At 31.6% G+C, this 23,841-nt stretch overlaps 1 protein-coding gene across 11 annotated transcripts in view; it reads left to right on the forward strand.

The window, feature by feature from the left end:
• Positions 1–23,841, forward strand: part of LOC143226567 (ryanodine receptor-like) — a 250,771-nt gene that overhangs the window by 81,600 nt on the left and 145,330 nt on the right. For 10 of the 11 annotated variants that reach the window (XM_076457700.1, XM_076457702.1, XM_076457699.1 and 7 more), the window contains exons 10-26: positions 464–597; positions 4,689–4,927; positions 10,636–10,828; positions 11,376–11,586; positions 12,418–12,522; positions 12,772–12,875; positions 14,133–14,210; positions 15,604–15,766; positions 15,884–15,958; positions 16,285–16,364; positions 16,774–16,858; positions 17,242–17,362; positions 21,008–21,107; positions 21,461–21,538; positions 21,968–22,091; positions 22,594–22,701; positions 23,108–23,224. In XM_076457700.1, coding sequence (XP_076313815.1) covers positions 15,933–15,958; positions 16,285–16,364; positions 16,774–16,858; positions 17,242–17,362; positions 21,008–21,107; positions 21,461–21,538; positions 21,968–22,091; positions 22,594–22,701; positions 23,108–23,224 — 839 coding nt within the window. In that variant the 5' untranslated portion in view covers positions 464–597; positions 4,689–4,927; positions 10,636–10,828; ... (4 more) ...; positions 15,604–15,766; positions 15,884–15,932. Of the gene's footprint in view, positions 1–463; positions 598–4,688; positions 4,928–10,635; positions 10,829–11,375; positions 11,587–12,417; positions 12,523–12,771; positions 12,876–14,132; positions 14,211–15,603; positions 15,767–15,883; positions 15,959–16,281; positions 16,365–16,773; positions 16,859–17,241; positions 17,363–21,007; positions 21,108–21,460; positions 21,539–21,967; positions 22,092–22,593; positions 22,702–23,107; positions 23,225–23,841 lie in introns of all 11 variants that reach the window. The other variant, XM_076457710.1, reaches the window with a different exon arrangement.

Genomic DNA, 23,841 nt, shown 5'->3' on the forward strand with positions numbered 1-23,841 from the left:
TTGGAATGGATTGCCTTCAATGTGGTAAATGCAGTTTATTTAATGGAGTTTAATGGAAAGATTGATAAGTATTTGAGTTATAAAGACTGGTATAGAGTTCTTCAGTATTTAGGTTAATTTAGTAGATAGGATGTTATATTAATATTTACATTATCTTTGTAGTTTTTATGTTTCATACAGACATGGTAGAATCTCTGTAGCAAGTGTATTGTATTTTAATAACTAATAGTTTGCTATTATTTTTATTTTGCTTTTCGTAATTTTTTGAAATTGAACCTTCACAGTGAAGAAGAGGTTAACTTGTTCAGTATTTTTAATATATAACATATTGAAAAGCAAAGAAAATACATTGTTCTTCACTTTGTTGTTAACATTTCTAGTGTATTATTTCCCCGCATCTCCACTGCCATTTTGTATAAATAATATATTGAAATGATTGAACATAAAAGTAACATTCGTGTAGGTCTTGGATGTTCTTTGTTCACTTTGTGTGGGTAATGGAGTGGCAGTACGTAGCAGTCAGAACAATATATGCGACAATCTGTTACCAGGAAAGAATTTGTTACTACAGACTCAACTTGTTGACCACGTAACTAGGTGAGACTAATATTTTTGTTCTTCAAAAGCTATGTTGAAAAAAACATTCATATTTAATATCCAGAACGTATAAAAGTATTCACATATGTTCTGTGAGCATTTTCTTTTGCAACTGTAAAAATTGTATACATATTCAGCATAAAAAAAGAAAACATCATAATATGTAAGTAAATGAATATTCAAAAATATTAAAAACAATGTGTTTATAAAATGCAAAGGATTACAAAACCATTACTCTAAAGCTCTTTTAATGGCTGTCTCAATGCATAAAATAGTACTTCAAATACCTGCTTTGATTCATAGGATTGGGAGTTTGTTGTAATTGCTGTAAGACTGGTTATGTTAGAAATCACTGAAATAATTTTAATGCAGGAGTTTTCTTAAGAAAATGTAAAGTTTAGTATGTTTAAAGAAGATCCAAAATACCTATTGAATTTTTTTTTTTGAAAGTACAGAAATATTTACAAGTACAAATATTATATTGAGAAATCTTGCCTGTAAATACTCATTTTGAAGGGATGTTACAAGAATTGTCAGTGGTGAATTGGACAACTGAGTTAGTTGGAGACACTGATTTAATGAGGAAAATTTTTAAGGATACATTTTTAGATATTTATGTCAATTATATTCCTTATAGAAAAAAATGATAGCTGAAAGTGTAAAACAACAGGTTGTGTCATAAAGGGTATAAGAGATAAATTTAAAACAATATCACAACTTTAAGAAAGTTAAGTTGACTGGTGTGATAGGAGATTTTGAAGGTTATAGAAGATGAAGAAGGTTGGAAACAGGAAATTCAGACATCAAATATGATGTATGAGAAAAGGTGGACTGAAAATGTAAAAAATTAACAGCAAGGATTTCTTTAAATACTTTATGGGTAAACATAATGTTAGAATAGGGGTAGGACCTTTGAAGGATAAGGAAAGCTGGTATCTGATAATTATGAGATGGCCAAGATAATATTTTTCCTTTTTCTTCAGTTTTTATAATGAAGATTTAAGCAGTACTCTTGAACAGTTGATAGATGGAGACAAGGTCAAACGAGTTGACTGCATTAATTCTGAGTCGCTTAAGAAAACATTTGCAAGCTTAAAAAATGATAAAGGTCCTGAGCCAGATAATATTTACCCAAGGGATTTGAAGGAGATTAAGAACTGGATATGTGAGCCACTTACTACTATTTTTTTTAAGTTATTGAGTAGTGAGGAGGTTTCAGTGGATTGGAAGTTAGCTGATGTCACTCTTCTTTTCAAGGGAGTTAATAAAAAAGTGTACTGTAATTATAGGCTTACTTGTCTTAAACCAGCTGTGGGAAAAGTTTGATAAAAGGTGTTTTGTAAAGTCATTTAACAAATTTTTGATTTTATTTGGTAGCCAACATAGTTTCACCATGGAACAATTTTGCCTTACAAATCTTCTGATATTTTTTTAAAAGGTTACTGTATTTGTCTGTTTTGAATTTTTGCACAAAGCTGCATGATGTATATCCATGCAGCCATCCCTAATTTAGTAGTGTAAGACTAGAGGGAAGGCCCACTGTCAGTTCTTGGGCATTTCTTTTACTAACAAATAGTAGGACTGACTGTAACATTATAATGCCCCTATGGATGAAAGGGTGAGTGTGTTTGGTGTGGTGGGAATTCATACCTGTAACTCTCAGGTTATAAGTTGAGCCTGCTAACCACATGGCTACATCAGGCCCTGCTTAGAGTGTAAGAGTGTAAATTTGGTGTATCTAGATTTTCAGAAAGCATTTAGTGAGTTGGGCAAATAAATGGCAAATGGATTTTAATTATAGTAAATGCAAGATAACACATCTAGGTTATCATAATTTAAATTGTAATTTTGATGGAAATAATTTTAACAGAGTTATGAAAGATAGAAGTTTAGATTGTATCTACAGAAATGTTGAATTCAGGTTTAAAGAGGTTATAATTTCATTGTATAAGTCACTGGTTAGGCTACATTTGGAATATTGTGTTCATTCTTGGGCTCTTTACCTTAGAAAGGACATTGAATTGTAAGAGAGGGTTCGGAGTAGGGTTACAAGAATGTTGTCTGGGATAGGGGATTTGTTATATGAGAAGATACTAAAAATGTTCAAAAATTGTTATCCCTTAAGGAAAGTTAGAAGGGATCTGATTGAGGTATTTAAGATTGTAAAAGGAATTGGTAGTGTTGATGTATCATCTTTTTCCAAACTTAACAGTAGGAATAGTATGACTAGGAGACACAAATATAAATTGAAGTAAGATAAGGACCGTCTTTAGTTGAGACATTTTTAATTTTTCTAACAAAGTGGTTGGCCTTTGGAATGGCCCACCTTCAGATGTTGTGGAGGCAGTAAATTTAAGTGAGTTTAAGAGAAAGCTTAATAACTATATGAATAATAAGGACTAGTTTTTAAGATTTGATTTTATTCTGTTTATTTTTTAATCTAATTATTTGATAGTTTAGATTTGATGATGAAACAGCCCAGATGGGCCAGTAGGCCCCTTGTTGTCCCTGAACATTATGCTATGTTATATTATTTATGCTGCCTTGCCAGTCTGTTGTCTTCATGTCATGGTGGGTTGAGGGATACCAGCTATTACTTTAGTTTTGCATAATTCATAAGCATGAAGGGACATCAAACAAATATTAAAGTTTGCTTTATTTGCCTTTCTTTTTACCTGAATAATGGATGACATTATACTGAACCAACATTTATTGGTTGGTCGTAATTTGGATTCATATTTACATACGCAACACAACTTGTAAAAAAAACTATAAAAAAATATGGTAGGTATGGTGTTAATGAAAAAATATTTGGCACCTACTAAATCCTGCTTGTTGATAAGTGACAGTGTTGGTGGTGAGTCTTGTTTCGGTAGGCTATTCATTCGTGTGGGGATTACACAATTGGGAGTAATTGGTTTGTTCTCTTAAGTGAGTGAACTCTCCTCTGTGGTCCACTTACATCTTCATTCAAACTCTTTCTCTCCTTATGCTATATATATTTAACTGATAAAAATAATGTCCCATAAGGGGTGGTTTATTTAGGAAGGTTTAGCCTACTTAAGTATGTTATACAATAGTATAAAATGACCAAGCAGAACATTAAAAAAAGATAATAGACTTGGCCAGATAAATATTTAGTTGTATTAATGTTAAAACTGATCTCCTCCTCTGCCACCATTCACCTCTCCCTTATCACTAATGCTTCAAAAACATGTTTGGGAAAAGTTGTAAAATACTTGGAACTTTTCATTTTGTGGTTTAATGAAATCTCTGTCTATGTATATTAATTTTTAAAACAGTTTAGAGGCTTAATAGATTGGCAAAAGATTGGCAAGTTGTTCTACTTCATTGAATTGTAAATAGAGAAATTTACGTTTTTACTTTGTTGAGAAAACTTACATTTCTTAAATACACATAACAGTAACACATCTGATATGGTACATTATCTCTTCTAACATATATATCTAATCTTGTTTAGTTCTGCCTTCTGTATCCAAGAACATTTTCACCTGCCAATCTTTTACAAAATATTAAGCCTTTAAACTGTTTTCAACAACCCTTCACCAGTAAAACAGGCATGTTGAGAGCAAAATCAAAACATGTTGATGATGGAACTGCTTAACATGAAATAACAGTTGCACTCCTGTTGTAAGAAGGTCACTGTATGATGATTTACATAAAAGATGTAGTTTAACCATGATAATTATAGAGTATTGGAGTACAAGTATTGTGGCATGCAAAATAATATTTTGCATATAGAGGGTAGCACTGAATGAGATTATATATTTTTATGATGGAAGTTAAGTACCTATTGTAAATATATTTTCAGTATAAGAAAATTATAACTTTTTGACTTTTATTAAAATAAAATTAATGTTATACATTTCCCTCTTTTTGGTGTGTATTTTAGAAATATACGTATCAACCCTATTTCATTTGGGATATTCTTTCATGTTTTTATATTTATTTGGAAAATTAATTTCGGCAAAGTTATTTTCTTAAACCAAATTATTTGCTTATAATCATGAATTTTTTTTAAAAAAACAATTCACCAGTTGTACTGAAAAATGTGTTTCTTTATTTACCAGCATGCATCCAAACATCTATGTTGGCAAGGTGGATAGTTCTGCTATGTTTAGGAAATGGTATTTCGAAGCTATGGTTGACCACATGGAAATGGTTACTCATCTAGAGCCTCATTTTCGGGTAGGTTGGGCCAGCACAATTGGCTACATACCTTACCCTGGTGGAGGATCCAAGTGGGGTGGCAATGGAGTTGGAGATGATTTGTACTCATTTGGTTTCGACGGAGCTCACATGTGGTCAGGTAAAATCATTTTTAAATTAAGTTATGAAATCACAGTTTGACTCAAAGGTTTTAACAAGAGTTACTGATAAACGTTTTTGAAGATTTATGATATAGGGTTTGTATGTTGGATTAGTTGGTTGTTCTGAGTTATAACTGTTCATTCAAATCGATCTGGCCAAGATCATCTACCAGACTGTTTAATTTTAATGTTCTTTACTTCACAAGTAATGCCAGATTTATTTGGAGTGGCTAGCACTATTAATAAATCTTATTCAAATATAGAGAAGGCCATAACCTTGAAATGCTTACATCCAGTGTTATAGACATATCTTTCTTGGACAGAATGGGTGTGACATTAATAGAAGTACAAATGAACAAAAGCAGCTGGAATGAAACCAACTTTCTTTATCATATGTTACATAAAAACTTCAAATAAATGATAGATTGAAAATAATACTATATTAAAACAAAGAGGTAGAAAATACAAGATACTTTATACATCACAGCCATACCCTCTTTCGTACCTCAAGCTTGTCTTTAATTGCATATATTTAAATCTTAACTTTAAAACTAGTAACATCTATACATGCAGTAACCTTCTTACTTCTGTAAACTGTTAAACACAATGCAGATGTTGCAACCCTTTAACAAAGAAATTCATACATAATTATTTTAAAATACTCTTAAAAAAAAGATGCAAGCACTTACTAATATGTAGTTTACCTTTAACCTTTACCATAAACTGCAGTCAACTTGCAACTATACACAAGGAAAAAAATCTTTTTCGTGACCAGTTTCTATTCATATGTTTATAAAATGCCTTTCAAATGTTATATACAAAATACTCTTTAACAAAGAGTCTTTGGAAATTCATGTACTACATAGTGCAACAAATACAAATACAATACAAACCTTTTAACAACAAATTCACAATATAATTTCACTTAAACAAAAAAAAAACTTTTAACATAATATTTAACTTGTAATTTTCATAGCAGATCAAAAGGAATGTTCTTGGAACTAATTTATACACATGAAGGAACATCAAACAAATATTGAAGTTGATTTTCTTCAGTTTTCTCTACCTTTATTTCAGCTGAATGATGGGTGACATCATATTGAAACCACATTTTTGTCCTTCCAATTTTGTGATTGGTTTTAATTTAGACTCCTGTTTACATAAAGTATGCCATGCATCTTGTACTGAAACTGCCAACTTAGCAAGCTTCACAAGTGCTTATACCATATTTTCCTGTAGAAAATCTTACCTTACTGTCTTTAAAAATCTCAGTTCCCAGGCTTCGTTGGGTCTTTGCTTGGCCAATGCTTATAGTTTTGCTTCCCACTGTTGCTGTTCCCATGACAATGTCAAATACAACTTAACTGTTAGGTTCCTAGCCTAAAGTTAACAAAACTAGTCATCACTATTCCACATTCTGTAACATTGAATAAAAAATGATTAACATAGAGCTTACCACCACAAAACTACATTTTAATGCTTTTTATGAAGTAAAAGCATTGCAGCACAAAACAACCCTTTAACGCTGAAGAAAATAGATCATGTTGTTATTAACACTGCAAGACAAACTTTACAAATCAAATATATATACACACAACAGAACATTCCAATAAAACATTTGCATAAATAAATAGAATAAAAGAACATAACGGGTAAATAAAAATGATTTTTATTTACATATTGCTTCTCTATACCCATATGAGGATCAAATTTCATCATTATATTGAGGTACACTTTGTCTTTTCTTTCAACATTTGAGGATAAAAGGTATTCCAGTATGACAATATTACAGATTTTTAATCATCTTCAGCTTTCCATTCTTAAATCTTTTGTCTTGTAAATCTTTCTCGATTGCTTCCAATTCCATGATATTCACAAGTCACACTTGATAAACAACAAGAACATAATCACTTTCAACAACTTTGGCATCAGTGCAAAACACTTCCTGTTGTCAGTTAGTCTATAGTCTGGAGTTGACAAATCTGTAGTCATCCATTTTCCACATCTTTACTTTCCATTAATTACTGCAGCATCAGATGAAATCAACACGGAGGATTCTGTCAACAGGATACCCTCTCTTATAGATTCAAAGTCAGCTGCACTCAGACTAAAAGATCCCTAAAGTTGTTCTTTGGTATATTAGGGTACTCCTTGGTGTCGTTAAACAGTATGTATATTTCTATGATAGTTTGAATACCCTCAGAAGTTTCAGCACACAAGAGAATGGCATTCTGCTTGATAAAGAATAAGGTTACCAAAAGGTAAAATTTGATCTTAAATGGCAAAGCTCAGATTTAATTTGTAAGGTGAGATTAATTTCAGTTGATCAGAAATGTCAGCCAGGTGTTTAAGTTTTAAAGGGGGTCATAACCATCCAGTTACAACTCTATTCTTCAAAACAATTGGCCTAGGATGGCCAGGTGGTTAGGGCGCTTGACTCATTATATGTGGATATTGGGTTCGAATCCCTGTCACACCAAACATGCTCACCATTTCAGCCATGGCAATATTATAATTTGATGGTATATTCCACTATTCATTGGTAAAAGAGTAGCCCAAGAGTTGGTGGTGGGTGATGATGACTAGCTACTTTCCCTCTAGTTTTACACGGCTAAATTAGAAATGGCTTACACAAGTAGCTCTCATGTAGCTTTGCACAAAATTCAAAACAAACAAACCAAAACAGTTTTTAAAGTTAGAATAGTTAATATATTATCTTGATTAAAGAAAACGTTTCTATGGGACTTACAAGTTAATATGCTGTATTTACTTAATATCTCTGAAAATCTCAGTCCCCAAGTTTTATTCAGTCTTTGCTTGACCAATATTTACAGTTTTATTTTTCCCTATTGCCATTCCTGTGACAGTTTCCAACACAACTTATCTATTAATCCTGAACCATTTTATCTACAACTACCCTTTGGTACATAAATAGAGCTAGGGTTTAGTAAGAAAGAAACAGGTGAAAACTATAAAGTTTGTTCCTACACCTGAGTTGACTCTGGTAAGCTGCTGCAAACCTATATTTCTGGTCATTAGAATCCACTTACAGTCATTAGAATTCACTACTGCTTAAATTATCTCTCCCTTGTGTCTTTCTTTCAGGTACAGGGTTCAGTACCAGCTAGATATGTATGGTTTATAAAATTTCACCTCGTGAATATTACTACCACCCACCTCCATTCTTAGTACACTTATAGTTTCAATTTTAATGCAACTTAAATTGCACTTTATACTAAAACAGTTGTAAGAAACTATTTAAAAACTGTGATTATTAAATTTTTCTATTTATATGATTGAAAATATTTTATCATAATCAGATAAAATGCTTGGTACACTAAGTTTATCCTAACAACCATCTATAAATTTCCCTTACTACTAATTATTTCATTTATTCATAAGCATTTCATCTTTCTTCACTTATGTCATGGAGGCTACTTATCAGTAGCTGTTGTACAGTAATGGGTTACCATCTATGAGCTTCATCTTTCTTCACTTATGTCATGGAGGCTACTTATCAGTAGCTGTTGTACAGTAATGGGTTACCATCTATGAGCTTCATCTTTCTTCACTTATGTCATGGAGGCTACTTATCAGTAGCTGTTGTACAGTAATGGGTTACCATCTATGAGCTTCATCTTTCTTCACTTATGTCATGGAGGCTACTTATCAGTTGCTGTTGTACAGTAATGGGTTACCATCTATGAGCTTCATCTTTCTTCACTTATGTCATGGAGGCTACTTATCAGTTGCTGTTGTACAGTAATGGGTTACCATCTATGAGCTTCATCTTTCTTCACTTATGTCATGGAGGCTACTTATCAGTTGCTGTTGTACAGTAATGGGTTACCATCTATGAGCTTCATCTTTCTTCACTTATGTCATGGAGGCTACTTATCAGTTGCTGTTGTACAGTAATGGGTTACCATCTATGAGCTAATAAACTCAACTCATTTTTCTTTTCAGTCATCATGAAATAATAATCATGAACAGAATTCAGTTAAACCAAAACTTTACAATTAAACTTCTGGCACATTGGGGTTACTGTTATGCTGTTACTACATACAGTGTATATCAACTTACACTCATAGAAAACATAACTCTTTCACTGCAGGTGAAGAAGGCATATGCTTGGTAGATATATCAGGAATGCTATAATGAGGACCATGTAGTATTCTGCATAAGTTTTCACCACTTGACTACATTAGCTGACTAATTTTAATTATGAATAAATTTCTTAAGAACTTTATCTTGAAAAATTCCTCAGTAGCTCAGAAAGCAAAGGTTGCAACACCTGAAAGCTGAGAAAGCAAGAGTTTCAATGGCATTTCAGCTGAATTTTCAAACTCAATATCTATCATAGAAAGATGTGTAAATTGTTGATAAACTAGGCATTACATATACTGGTACCAAACATTTGTTTATTAATGATTGGATTTAATATCAGCTATATTGACTAGGAGGCTATTTTTGGCAGTTTGACTGATTGATAGCACTGTCTCTCATCTTTTGTTCTGGCACTCCCCATGGCTTATCCTGAACAGCCAAAAATTTACTCTCAGCTCTTTTCTCCTCATCTTTGGGATTGGAGCTTAATAAAACGTTGATACTCTGACTTGTCAGTGACCTCTTCTGATTCCTTATAAAGTCAGTTCACTAAAGGATAGTTGGTAATACGTATAGAAGTTCATCAGTGTGTACTTTGAGCTACCATGTGCTTCTTGACTGCTGTGACTTTTACAGTACTGAACAGACTCATCAGAACACGGTTTGAGGTTCTGTCAAGCTCTGACATGTAATAAAAACACATTCAGTTTTCACTCTAGTACATATGTTCTTTCCCTGTTTTATCATAACATTTCTTCTGTTGTACAGTGGCCTTTCCTAGTTGCTTACGTGCAAACTTATGTGTATCAACTAAGACAGACCTTAATCAGTCCACATATTACTGTGGACATTGTGATACATTCTTTTCCAGTGGGAGTGTAGTACTTCACATTTATAGGAAGCAAGAATTTTTGTCTAAACATGAGCATCTTTGTCAAACACTCTGTTGAACAGATGTGTCATCAGTAACTGTTTGTTCACTTTGCATTAACAAACTTTGCAAGCTAGACAGTCTGTATTAGCCACACTACTAAACCATCAGACTGGGAGTAATAAGATAAAAGTGCACCTCTTCATCACATCCAATACTTTACACAAGTCAGAGAACATTTACTTATTAAAGTTAGCTTTCTGGTTAAAGAATAACTTTTGAATTTTCTTTTAAAAGTTAGTGTTCACTTTCTTATATATTATAATGGTTTCCAAATATTAAGAAAGTAAAATATAAAAATATAGGTATCCCAGAAGACAGGACCCATGGGGAAAAATACACAATGTATTCCTAATTTATTTATTAATCAAATTGCATGCCATTTATGACTGTACACTTTTCAACTCTTGCCATACTCTGCCATCAGGATATTTTCTTTATTGAAATATGTACAACTGACATTAAAAATGTGTTTGTTTAACTTTAAGAATGCAATGTCTATTTCTCTGTGGGTCCAGATTTCTGGGACACCCTGTATGTTGATAATCTCTGTCAGTTTGAAAGCTTTGCTTATTCTTATTAAGTTAAAGGAGTGTAATGATATAAAAAGTTGTGTTTTTGCTTGGATGTTTACTATTTATGTATATAATTGAAGTGTTATACTTGTAGCTGGACGACATAATTTGGTTCGTCAGGTACAGAGCCCCTACATCCAGAAAGGGGATGTGATTGGTTGTATCATAGATCTGAATATCCCTATCATCACATTTACCGTTAATGGTGTGAAGGTGAAAGGCTGCTTTAGAAACTTTAATACAGATGGAATGTTTTGTCCTGTTATTAGCTTCTCTGCTAAACTCAGGTATATTCGTTAATCTTATATTTCTCTGTTTATCAATACATTTATCTGTCCAAGCTACTATATGTTATCACTGTATATGTGTTTATTGTTTGTATCAGTTCAATAAACTAGCTAGTAATAATTGTTATTACTTTACTCATTTAAAAAAAAAGTTAATTTACAGCCACTAAGTTTATTGTTAGGCTATTTATTAAAAGGTAAAGTGATTTTTTATACATTTTTTAAAACTATTTTTATATCTGTTTTCAATGAAATATATTTATGTGATGTAATTGCTCCTTTAGAAAGACATTTGACATTTGACTTTTATATAATTTGTCTAAATTTTACTAAAGAAACCTATGAGGCTTCAGAGAAGTTGTATTTCAGTTATTTGGTTAGTTTTGCATGGAATGTTCTTTGTTAAACTTAGCTAGTCAATGACATTCACTACCAGAACAAAGTCAAATAAACAACAAACTTGAAACAATTTCCAAATAAATTATTTAATTTGGTGAATTTCTTAATTCTTATATAAATTAAAGAAATGCTGTTTTGTTTTTTATAGTTGTCGTTTTATGTTTGGAGGAGACCAAGGTCGACTACGCTATGGACCACCAAATGGACATTCACCTCTAGTAGAATCCTTGCTTCCACAACAGTCACTGACAGTAGAACCTTGTTTTCAGTTTGGAGAAGTTAATAAAGGGATCTTGTATGGTCCATCACTGGAGTTGGATGACACAGCTTTTGTACCCACTCCAGTAGACACTTCTGGAGTAAGTATTGTAGATTTAATGGTTATATAATTTAATGTTTTATTTGGGTGATGTTGTACCATACATTAGAAATGTAAAACAATACGTATTTATTTGTTGACAAAACATTAAAATTGAGGTAAATCAGCAACTATACTGAAAACATTTGAGAAGTTGTTGTGAAATCAAATACATAGATAAAATAAGTCCATAAAAATGTTGTAAGGAGACTTGAGATATTTATTTAAAAGTGTGAGTAGAACAGACTTGTACATTCTGGTTTGTGTTCTAATCGAAAGTAAATACACATTCTAGAACATTCTTTAAACAAAAAAGAAAAAAGGCAAGCTGTAACTTACCTAAAGAAGTAAATAATATTATAAATTTATCATAATACTTGCTTATATAGAATATTGGCCTGTACATATAGTACTACAGGGTTCTCTCATATTCTCATAGAAGGTCAGGAAAAGTAAGATTTAAATATTCAGGACTGGAAATTATGGAAAAAATGGCTGTTTCTAAGCCTTGGCCCCAGAAAAGTTTAGATTTCAGTTCTGATAAAGAATTCTAAAACAAAAGGCTTAATTAAGCAGACAAACAAAAAGGTGAGCTATCAGAATTGGTTTTATTTATTTCTCCTATCATCTACTGTAAGTTTTGTGCCTCTTGAAACCAGAGAAAATGCCATGAAAATGCGAGCTTAATTAATCCTGCATGGAAGGATTCAAGAGTCCTAGAAATTTGAATATGGGTACTAGAAAGAGCATTAGAATTTTGGTTTTTGAAAAAGTCTGTATGAACCATGTTTTAAAACTCTTATGATGATATGCATTATTTGGTTTACCTTAGGTTAACCTCCCAGCTTTCATTGAAAATGTCAGAGACAAACTTGCAGAAAATATTCATGAAGTATGGGCCATGAATAAAATAGATAGTGGCTGGGTATATGGTGAGGTGAGTGTGTATTTTCTATTTTATGTGAAGTTGTTTGTAGCTATATTGTTAATATACGTGTGAAGCCTTGTTTATAAAATGAAATACAAAAAGTAGATAAAAATATGAATATAACTATTTAATTTTTAATGAAATGCTCAACATAATTCGTTTCTTTCCTGGATTACTTTTTGAATTCAGAAAGTAAATTTTTGAAGACTTAGTTACAGACAGTTTAACTTCCTGCTGTAACATTCACAACTTTTGTAGATCAGAGATGATGTTCTTAAAAGACATCCATGCTTAACATCCTTTGAAAAACTTCCAAGTGCTGAGAAGAAATATGACACTACAGTTGCACTTCAGACACTCAAGTGAGTTATTGAGTTTTGTTTCTTTTGTTTTTTAAAAATAATTTTCCTGGCATTAAATGTAAAAAAAATTCAAATGGATAATGTGCATGAATTTGACACATGTATCATACATAGAATGTTTGTTGACAGTCATCAGGATTAAATACAAGATGTACTTCCACAGGGTCCATGAAGGTGTTCTGTTTCAAGAATTGATAATACCAAAATTAAGAACAACAAATATTTTTATTTCTAGCTTCTGAAGTTCATATTTTATGCTGTGTTGTAGCCTACGGAGTGGGTATGTGCACACTTTACTGATGTCACAACAGTACAAAATGCAACATTAAATGTTTTTTATGTGATGCCATTTTAGTATCTTGGCTGACATATAATACACTATGGTATAGGGGTGAGAGTGATTAAAATAGGTGATCCCTCCAGGTGGCCTTTGGCCTAATTTGTGAAAATCAGCTATTGTAAATAATAAAGATGAAGTATACATTTGATCATTTTGATAAACAGACTTATTTTAAAGCACATTACTCTTTTCCTCTTAGTCTTTCAAGATACAGAAGGTTATAGTATTTTTAGTTTGTCCTTCTGTCACAGAGTCTAAAATATCTAAATATGAACAGTTTCTATGCTCTTGTAACAAAATTGTAACAAAATAATATGCATTGCCATTATGGATCATAACAATGTAGTCTGCTCTAACCTGAGGCCTAGCATAGCCAAGTGGTTAAGGCACTTGACTCGTAATCCGAGGGTCGTGAGTTCGAATCCCTGTTCGCCCTTTCAGTTGTGGGGGCTTTATAATGTGACGGCAACTATTCATTGGTAAAAGAGTAGCCCAAGAGTTGGCATTGGGTGGTGATGACTAGCTGCCTGCCCTCTAGTCTTACGCTGCAAAATTTGGGACGGCTAGCACAGACAGCTCTCATGTAGCTTTGCACAAAATTCAAAACAACCAAAACTGTTCTAACCAATTCTTGAATCTAGGTCCCACATCTAAACTTATTCACTGATAACTCAAATTGTGATTGCCTCTAATAAGGCACTGATTAATTTACTCTAAGCAATGTAATCAGTACTTATCATTCCTGAAAGGTGCTTAGATCAGAAATATTATTGTTGTACATATGCTTTATAACCCAGTTTATTTACTGATGGAATCTAGTTTCATGATCTTGTACATGTAACATAGTAGGAACATCATAACAGAAGTTAATTTTATGTTTAGCCAGTTTTTAATGAAGTTTTTTTTATCAATTACAGAACAATCTTGGCCCTTGGATATCATATTACATTAGATAAACCTCCCGGAAGGATCAAAACTGTAAAACTCCATAATGAGTAAGATAAAAAACTTTCATTTTATTGCATAATTATCACAACAGTTTTAAATATAGTTCATAGGATAATACAAAGTTATCCTTTAATAAAGTTAAATGTTACAGATCTGAAACTTTACCTATGTTTAACAGCATGAAAATGATAGTTGAATATTAATTTATTGAATAATGTAATAAAAAGTAATGTTTTGTTATTAGATTGATTAAAATTATTTTATAACAAGTTACAGTTTTTCCAGTAAGAAAATTTGTTCTTAGAGGAGGTACATTGTTTTGACCACTGATGTGATCATTCTCAAGTATGCAAGAAGGTTTGTATCTTAACCTGAAAATGACCTAGAAAGGATGAAACGTTGCCCTCTCCTTATCAGTAAAAGTGTTAATACTCATACCAGCCGTTCTGAGATACAAACATTGTACATGTTCTAAAAACTAATCTTTTTTACTGTAAAAGTTGTAACTTGTAATAGAATATACCATAATCAATAAGTAAACTCAAAATGAGACTGTTAATTTAAAATTTGTATTGCTGTAGCATATTTTAATGTACAGGGTATTCGATAATTTTGCAAATACTTTCGAGAAATCATACTGAGAAAATTATTTTATACAAAGACGTGGTTTGTTGTGCAAGAATAATATTTGAAATTTTTTAGAGTTCTGGCACAAAAGATTCATAAATTGTATGTGTAAGTGTGGGATTTCATTCTAAAGCAAAATAGCAACGACAGAACAGAAGTGAAATGTATGTTATAGTACAAATGCTTTTATCAGTATAAAATGAAGCATTCTCACGTTAGTGGATTGGAAGTGGGTGGCACAATTAGCTAGCCACTACATTCTCCATACATTACACACGCGTTTTTTTTTTATGAGGCTTCATAAAGGACATGGTTTATGCTAGTAAGGTTAAGAGCAGTGATGTACTATGTCAACATTCAAGAAGCATTAGATTACTCCTGTTATGTTGCAAAATGCTTGATGAGAAATTGGATACCAGACACTTTGCACTTAACTTGTGGTATGGGTGTTTACCTATGGATGTTGTATGGTATAGAAAAAATTATTTTTTTACGTTATGTTTGCATGTACAACAAATCGTATATCCTTGTGTTAAACAGTTTTTTGTGGTATGATGTTTGAAAAGTATTTCCATCATATTTGGACATTTTGTATAAAAGTATGTGTTTCTTCATACCTATTTAGTTAAGTTTTCATAGCTTGAATGAAGAATATCATGATGTGAAGGAGCAGTGTAAATTAAATATTTTAATATAAAACAGGCACAAAATATCTGCTTTCTACAGATAAGTGAGAAATATTGGTATTGAATATTAACAGTCATATTATACATATTGAATTTCTTATTCTTTTTAATTTTATATTTTTTCCAGCCCTTATCTTCAATCAAATGGTTATAAACCAGCACCTTTAGATCTTAGTGGTATAACACTTTCTCAAAAAATGGAGGATCTGATTGATCAACTTGCAGAAAACACACACAAAGTTTGGGCAAAAGAACGAATTCAACAGGGCTGGACATATGGCCTCAATGAGGTTGGCATTTACTTCATTCATGCACCACTTGAATCTCTTTCTTTAATTTTGATATTTATGTAGCATCTAAAGTTATAGGTTTAGAAACTGATTGTGGATTTTATTGTATTTAATCAGGATTCACTGCTCAGAAGAAGTCCCCACCTCTTGCCTTACAAGAATGTAGATGAAGTTATCAAAAAAGGCAAACAGGTGAAGAAGTCTTCATGCTTTATACTCAGATCATTGTATGTTTTTCTATTTGAGAAAACTTGCATGACATAATAAAATATTTAAAGACAACGATACGATAGTCTTAATTTTTTCAGTTATTTTTATAATTTTTTTGTAACCTTTAAAGTTTGCTAGACAAGTTCAGTATTAAAATAAATTGTGGAAGTTTGGTCTACATATCTCAGTGCCAAATAATCAGATGTTCATTCATTTTAATATAAGGATTATGAAATCTTAAAATATGTTTATAGTTTATGTAAGAAACCTTTTAGTTTGGAAATGTAATTTTTGATATCACTCTGTAGAGATACTGCAAGTGAGACCGTACGTACACTGTTAGCCTATGGATACATCCTAGAACCTCCAACTGCTGAAAGCACTGAAGGTGATTTGCATGTATTACATATAATTTTATCATTGGTATTTATTTTTACATTTTCAGAGCTAAATATTTATTACCAGAATTTTTGTCTTTCAGTTAATTAAACTGCTTCAAAATGTCAGTAACTATAAATATCTCTAATTTTAAGAATATTTAAAACATAAGCATCTGATTAACACTGTTTCAATGACTTACTGGTTGGAATAATAGTTATTTTATATGTATAGAAAAGTAGAGGAAACTTTTAAATGTTAATAAATAAAGGTCCAAACTTATGGAGAATCTAACAGAGTTTAATATCCAACTTTGTTATAGCAAGAAACTTGTCTGTCACTTGATTTACATTTCTGTGTACATCATTAGTTTGAAATTTGAAAGAGTGGTTAACATTTTTGTTACTATTTGTATTTAGGTATAGTGAGTACCACTAAGAAATCCAAGAATGACCAGAGGACTCTTAGAGCTGAGAGTATATATGCTGTCACTTCTGGGAAGTGGTAAGTTCTGTAGGAAACAATGTGACAGAAGTGCATGTTAAATCACATATATGAAAATATCTTCTTACATTTTTCATCTGCTGTTTATGCTGCCAGTTATTGCAAGTAGTGTAAAGATTTTTTTTATATTATTTGGTTTATATGTTTTGAAAATAACAGTTACTTTTATTGAATAGCATTCAAAATGATAACGTGTAATCAAATCTTTAGTTAAAAATTTCTTAACTGAATTTTTGCTTAAACATTAACACTACTTTTTTAACAGGCTAAACGTTTTTTTAAAATTATGGTACAGATTAATATAATTTCTTTAAAATTTTGAATAAATTCAAAGCTTTTACTTCTTTGTAAGCATGATTTATCATAATATTCTATTTACACAGGTACTTTGAATACGAAATTATGACACCTGGACCAATGAAAATTGGGTGGGCCTCAATTGCTTTCATTCCATCATGTGAAATAGGTGGAGACGAAAATTCTTGGGCTTTTGATGGTTTTCGGGTGAGCTAGAAATTCATGTTTTGTTTGTTTAAGTAATTATTTGTTAGCACTTGGGGTAGGGGTGTGATTCATTTAACTTTACTAATAATCTCTGACTTAAGAGGTCAGCAATGCATTAAATTTCCCATCTCCTAGCATGGCCAGGTGGTTAAGGCACGTGACTCACATTCTAAGGGTTGCAGGTTCAAATCCCTGTAACACCAAACATAATTACCTGGCAGCTGTGTGGGCATTATAATATGAAAGCCAATCCCATTATTTCTTTGTAAAAGAGTATCCCAAGAGTTGGCTAGTGAATGGTGATAACTAGCTGCCTTACCTCTAGCCTTTCACTGCTAAAGTAGCTTTGTGTGAAACTGAAAACAAAACAAACCCTTCTGACTAGTAATTTGACTTGTTTAGAAATGAAAGGTGGGTAGGTTTTTCAGTAGCCACCTTCCAGTGAAAATTTTGTTTATTCTAACCAATGAAATTGAGTTCTAGGTTAAACCACTCAGAGCACTTCTGTAATGTTTTAGTCAAAAATCATTTTCACATTGTATTGAAACATTAATAATTGTGCAAATGAGATTTATCCCTCTAAGAGTCTGTAAATACCATTGGTTTGACTTAGTAAGCCAAATATCCAGTGGTGACAAACAAGCTATTGTGTTTGGTTGACAACTGTTGACATACACTAGATTTTAGTGTATATTTGCTTAGTATGAAAATACGATGTGCAAAGGGGATATGGGATTATCTTACGACATAAAACAAGAAGTTTTCTTTTTTATCTGGAAAAAGTTGAAAGAATGCTCTTTTCTTGTCATTGATCATTGTAAACCTTTTGGTTATTTCTGACAATTATGAAATAAAATATAAACTAGGGAAATCAGAGAATACTTTTACAGCTATATATTATATTTAGCTTTTCCATCAGTATCAGAATAATTATATAATAAACATCTTATAAAGATCACTTTTGTGTTATCTGTATGTATGTGTATATATATATATTTGTGACCTGGTGATTAAGGTGCTCAATTCACAATCTGAGGGTCACAAGTTTAAATCTCTGCCACCAAGCTTGCTCATCCTATTTGGTGACTGACTAGAGTAGTCATCTGGGTGTACATCTCACTTGGCTTATGACAATTACCAGCCAACCACTAATTTGCTGGGAGTAAGGTTGAAATTGGGGAAAACAAAAACAAGTATGCATATGTGTTTATTCTTTTGCTTATTTGACTAGCCTTTTCAGTTGTTACTGTTTGATTTTAAAAATTCATTGACTTTCCATAACTTTCACACGTACCTATTCATTACTTTTCATATAATGATACAGAACTGTACCTTTTAAAACCTGGACAAACCTTACTGATTTCAGAACGAAGTAGAATTATTCCATATTCTTATTGCAATACTGAAATAATTATCTTCATGGTGGCCTACCAGTGGGACAGTAGTATGCCTGTGGAGTTAAAACCCTAAAAATTAAGTTTTGATACATGTAGTGAGCAGAATCCAGATAGCTCATTGTGCAGCTTTGTGCTTAATTACAAACAAACAATCTTCATGGTGTTGTTTGTGCAATGGGTGTTTCATCACTTCCAGTGGTATTACCATGATACACATTTCCACAATTTGTTTTTGCACTGTAGTCCATACATGGTTACTTTCCACTGTATCCTTGTTCTCTTTTAGTTATAACTCTTATTAATTCTCCACTCTTACTGAATGTTCCAACTGTTACCTTTTAAGTTTCATACACTTTTATTTTCACATGATCCTGCTGCTGTGCTATTCCTAAATCAGTTCACTTTCCTTGTTTCTTTTTTTTTGAACCACCTCCTCCCTAAAAGAAATTTACATCAACTAGTACTATTTTTACTTCTTTTTATTTTATTTAGTTTTCCTAACTGTAGAAAAACTATTCATTATATTAATCTGCTTTGAACTTGCCATTATCCCTTTTTCTTGTTGTGTACATTCACTTCTTATTGAAGTTACTGACTTTCAATTGTGGTTTTTCTGCTGAAAAAATTTCTTCCAAAAATGCTTTCACTAAAAGCATTGGCATATTTTGTTCTATCTGAGATGATAAAATGTAGACTTGTTAAATTTCTTTTGCAGTCTTATAGCAATTTCACAAAATATTTATATCAAGCTTTGACAACCTAAGTTTTAAATATTGCTATTACACTGAGGGACAGAATGAAGAGGGAGGGTCTCTGGGACAGTACCATCGAAAGGTGCCCTTCCAAAATATTAATGTTTTAACTTATAGTTGTGAGCAAAATAACAAACTAGTAAATATAAATCACAGTTTAATTCTTAATAATTATTCATGGTAAGAAATATGTTATAATGTAAAGAATACAATTTACCATTATTCACAAATTCAAATCCAAGTTATCAAAATATCAACACCTAAGGTATAGTAACAAAATTCTAGCATTATAAATTTATCTTATACAAGTTAAAAACAAATTATTAAGTTGAAAATGCTGAGTTTGAAATAATGTATTAATTGAAATGCTGAGTTTGACACAGATTAAACATGAAAAATATCTTGGTTGCAAAAACTACTTTAAACAACCGAAATTAAATAAAAATGTGATTTTTTTTCACTTCCAATGCGGCAAATTCATCAATAATGGCATTCAAGTCTATGTTACATAAAATTTTTTGCTCAGCTGACGAGAGGGTTAGTATACTTGATCGATGCTGATGCATGATTTCTTTTGAATCAACCCAAGCTTTGAAAAACAAATGTTCTCCTGTAGAAAAGATGGGAGTTTGTTATTTTGTATTCTGGCTTGTCAATATTGGTAATTTCAGTTCCTAGGTCATAAGATTTGTTAGAACATAATTGATTTATGAAGTGTTGGGCCTCTTATGCCTGGGAGCACTGGGGAAAGTGCCCAGTGTGTCCTTATGTTAATCTATCACTGATTATACTTTTTGTAAGCCTTATAACTCTTGTTATCAAACCACAAGGATTGTTTTAAAAATTCAAATCATCTAATGTGTGCACGATTATTGTTCCCAGAAAAATAAGATCTGAATGCAGTGTGTTTTTGTTATTTTTGGTATAATTCAATCCATGTTCTTAGTTTTGCAGCTCTCCAAAATTGTAAGACAACGGATTTATATATATATATACATATGTTTATCATGCTAAGTCAAATTGAGCTACCTGTTGTGTACACAGAGGGGAATCAAATCTCTGATTTTAACGTTGTAAATCCATAAACTTGTCACTTCCACCTGTGGACATGAATATCTGAAGTTATTTAAATTAAAGTCTTTGCTATTCAGATCCTTTGTCATAATCATGTATGCTTGTTTTCCTTTATTCCAGTTAATAATTGCATAAGATTCTGTCTGTTATTTTTAAACAGTTCATATGAACTTGAGAAGCAGTACAGAAGCAACTTCAGAAAATATTGTATGTAAAAACTTCCTCAAGATTAAAAACAAATTCCAAATCATAGTTTCACAGAAAAACTTCCTTTAACATGTATAAAAAGCTTTGTGCATCTCCTCATAAGAAGAAAATACTAATGTTCTGATATTAATTTTGTTAAAAGGAGCTAAAGTGTAAAGAGTATGAGGAGCAACTTCTATATAAACACTGCTAAAAAAAAGAATTCTTTTGTACAGGCTCGTAAAAACCATGCTGGAGGATCAGAGCCATACGGAAAACAGTGGCAGGTTGGTGATGTTGTTGGATGTCTGCTAGACCTTCATGATCGAACTATCAGTAAGTTTTCATCATGTGGTAGGATTCAAGAAACTTGGGTAAAAATATAGTTTGTTTGGGAAAATTATTAATAATGCTATAGAAACAGGAAACATATTAAGTTAATTGTAATAGTAAAATCAATGATTGAAAGAGTTTGGATACAATGAATATAAATGATGTATGATTTGTTCAAAAATTATTCATAATGGTAAGTGTTTAGAAGAAAAGTATTGAATTATTTTTTACAGAAGTAAGGGAAACAAATTATCTCAGAGGAAATAAATAAATTTAAAGTTATATAAGTATTTTGTATCCCATTTATCTGTTTGTGTATAATCATTAAACTTAAAGATGAAGATGTTAACTTGCAGGTTTTACTTTGAATGGTGAACTACAGCTTGATGCAATGGGTGGAGAGACTGCATTTGCTGACATTCCTGTTGGTGAAGGTATGATATTTTTCGCTAGTGGAGAAAGTGTTGTTGTTCTTATCCTTGCAGTAAACCATGGCATCAAATTGAATATGCTCTGTTTTGTCTCTTGGCAACAAAATAAAAGTCTCTTAAAATTACTACACATAGTCCCATAGTTCTAACTTTTAACTTTTTTTTTCCAGTTTAATTGTGAATTTTATAATGCTAACATATATTATTTAAAACATTATATTAATTATTGAAACATAATTCATTTTGTTTTATCTGTTTTTAGGCTAAAGACCTTAAGATATAAAAAAAAACATTGACTATCTGATACTATATTTAACGGAAGATATGACAAAGAGTATAATGTTTAGACAAGTCTCCTCAAAATAAAATTTGTTTATCCCATTATCATGTTTTTTATTTATGATGCTCTGTTTTTTCCATGTTGTTTTTAAGGTTACCTTCCAGCCTGCACATTGGGAAGTGGACAAAAAGCTAAAGTAGTATTTGGTCATGATGTTAATACTTTGAAGTATTTCACCACTTGTGGTCTGCAAGAAGGCTACCAGCCTTTCTGTGTGTAAGTGTTGTTATAATGCCTCATGCTGGGAAAGTGTGATCTTTAGGTTGGTAGTTTGTGTGACCTTACATCACAATAAGAGTGATAATAATTTACATTATAAGATATTACAGGCCCAAAATACAAATTTACAGTAATGGCAATGCGTAATGGTTTATCAACTACAAGATCATCTATAGATCAGGGGTTTGTATGACATTACACCACAATAAGATAATGCTTGAGATTGTAAGAAACAACATTTTCAGTCCATTTCTGCAGTTCAAATGCTGTTGATGCTAAAATGATGCATTGCAATCATGGTCTTGGAAACTGCATAGCATTAGTAAATTATTTAAATTACAGTTGAATAAATTTATTAATAACATAAGTATGTATATATTTCTAAGTTTACCCTTTATCTAAGGGTAAAACAAAAGCCAATTATAATACATACATTCTGCTGAAATCCTAAGTTTAGAATTGCTTATCTTATTTTTTCTGTTCATTTTGGAATCATTAGGAACATGAATCGGCAAATGGCATTTTGGTACAGCAAAGATGAACCACTTTTTGTTAACGTAGATGAAGCTGCGATGTCTCATGTGGAGGTTACAAGGATACCACCAGGGTGTGTTAAAAATATTTCACTTCATTAAAATATATTTTAACATTCATGTTTTAATGGTTATTTTGTAAGTGCTTTTCTATTATATTGTAGTTTATTCTTAAATTCTTACTAACTAGAAAGAAAATGCAAAAAGTTTGAAAATTATTTTAATATTTTATAACTTTGAATTTTTTCTATATATGCATTTATATTAGGAATGATGTACAAATGTTTTAAAAGATATTTTCCATTAATTAGTAAGAGAAGCAATATCTTATGAAGTTTATTGGTGTGATATTTTCTTTTAGATTATTTTTTGTGTATCATTGCTTGAATTGTGATTATTCATCTTTTCTTCCCATTACCTATTGAATGATATATTTGTTTGAAAGAAACTAAATCCTCAAATATATGTGCTTGCCTACAGGAGTGACTCTCCCCCAGCTCTGAAGATTTCTCACAAAATGTTTGAGACAGTAGAAAAAGCAAACTGGGAATTTCTACGATTAAGTCTGCCTGTTACATGTCATGATGAGTTTATTAAGTGAGTAGAAGCATCAGTTAGAGCAACTCTAACATCAGATTTGCTTTAGATCTTGATAAAAGTATTAAGTAACAATACGTTTCTTTTGAATGTTAGTGGAAGACATATAGTTGTTAAAATACTCTTTAAGGGTTGCTTAAATTTGTCCATCATATTTTTTGTTACATTTTTACACTACATGAGATAGATGATGTTTTGGGTAGCACAAATAATCTCTTTCTTGATATTATACTAATATTTTTGACATACAAAACTTATTTTAAGTGAAAACAGTCTGACATGCCAAAATGTACAACCAGTTGAAAGTTCCCACAGTCATTGCAGTTATAGATTGTTTTTTTTTTAGTGCCAGGTGTATTTAAGAGGGCAACAAATAATATCATTAGGAGTCTGTTAAGTTGTCTTCAGCCAACTTAGTTTTGGCCAGCAACTAACAGCCAGTTGGCATGGACTTGGGGGGAATCAGATTGTCATGTTAAAACAAAGCATTGTGATGGCCGTTGGACAGTGCTGATACAATGTGATTTCTGCCCATTGCTCTGAATGTTAAAATGATTAAATTCACCCACAGAAATTCAAGCACAGGTAAATGGCAGGAGTAACTATGACTCTCTTAA

This window comes from Tachypleus tridentatus, chromosome 9 (genome assembly GCF_004210375.1).
Source record: "Tachypleus tridentatus isolate NWPU-2018 chromosome 9, ASM421037v1, whole genome shotgun sequence".
NCBI classification, from domain to species: Eukaryota; Metazoa; Arthropoda; class Merostomata; order Xiphosura; family Limulidae; genus Tachypleus; species Tachypleus tridentatus.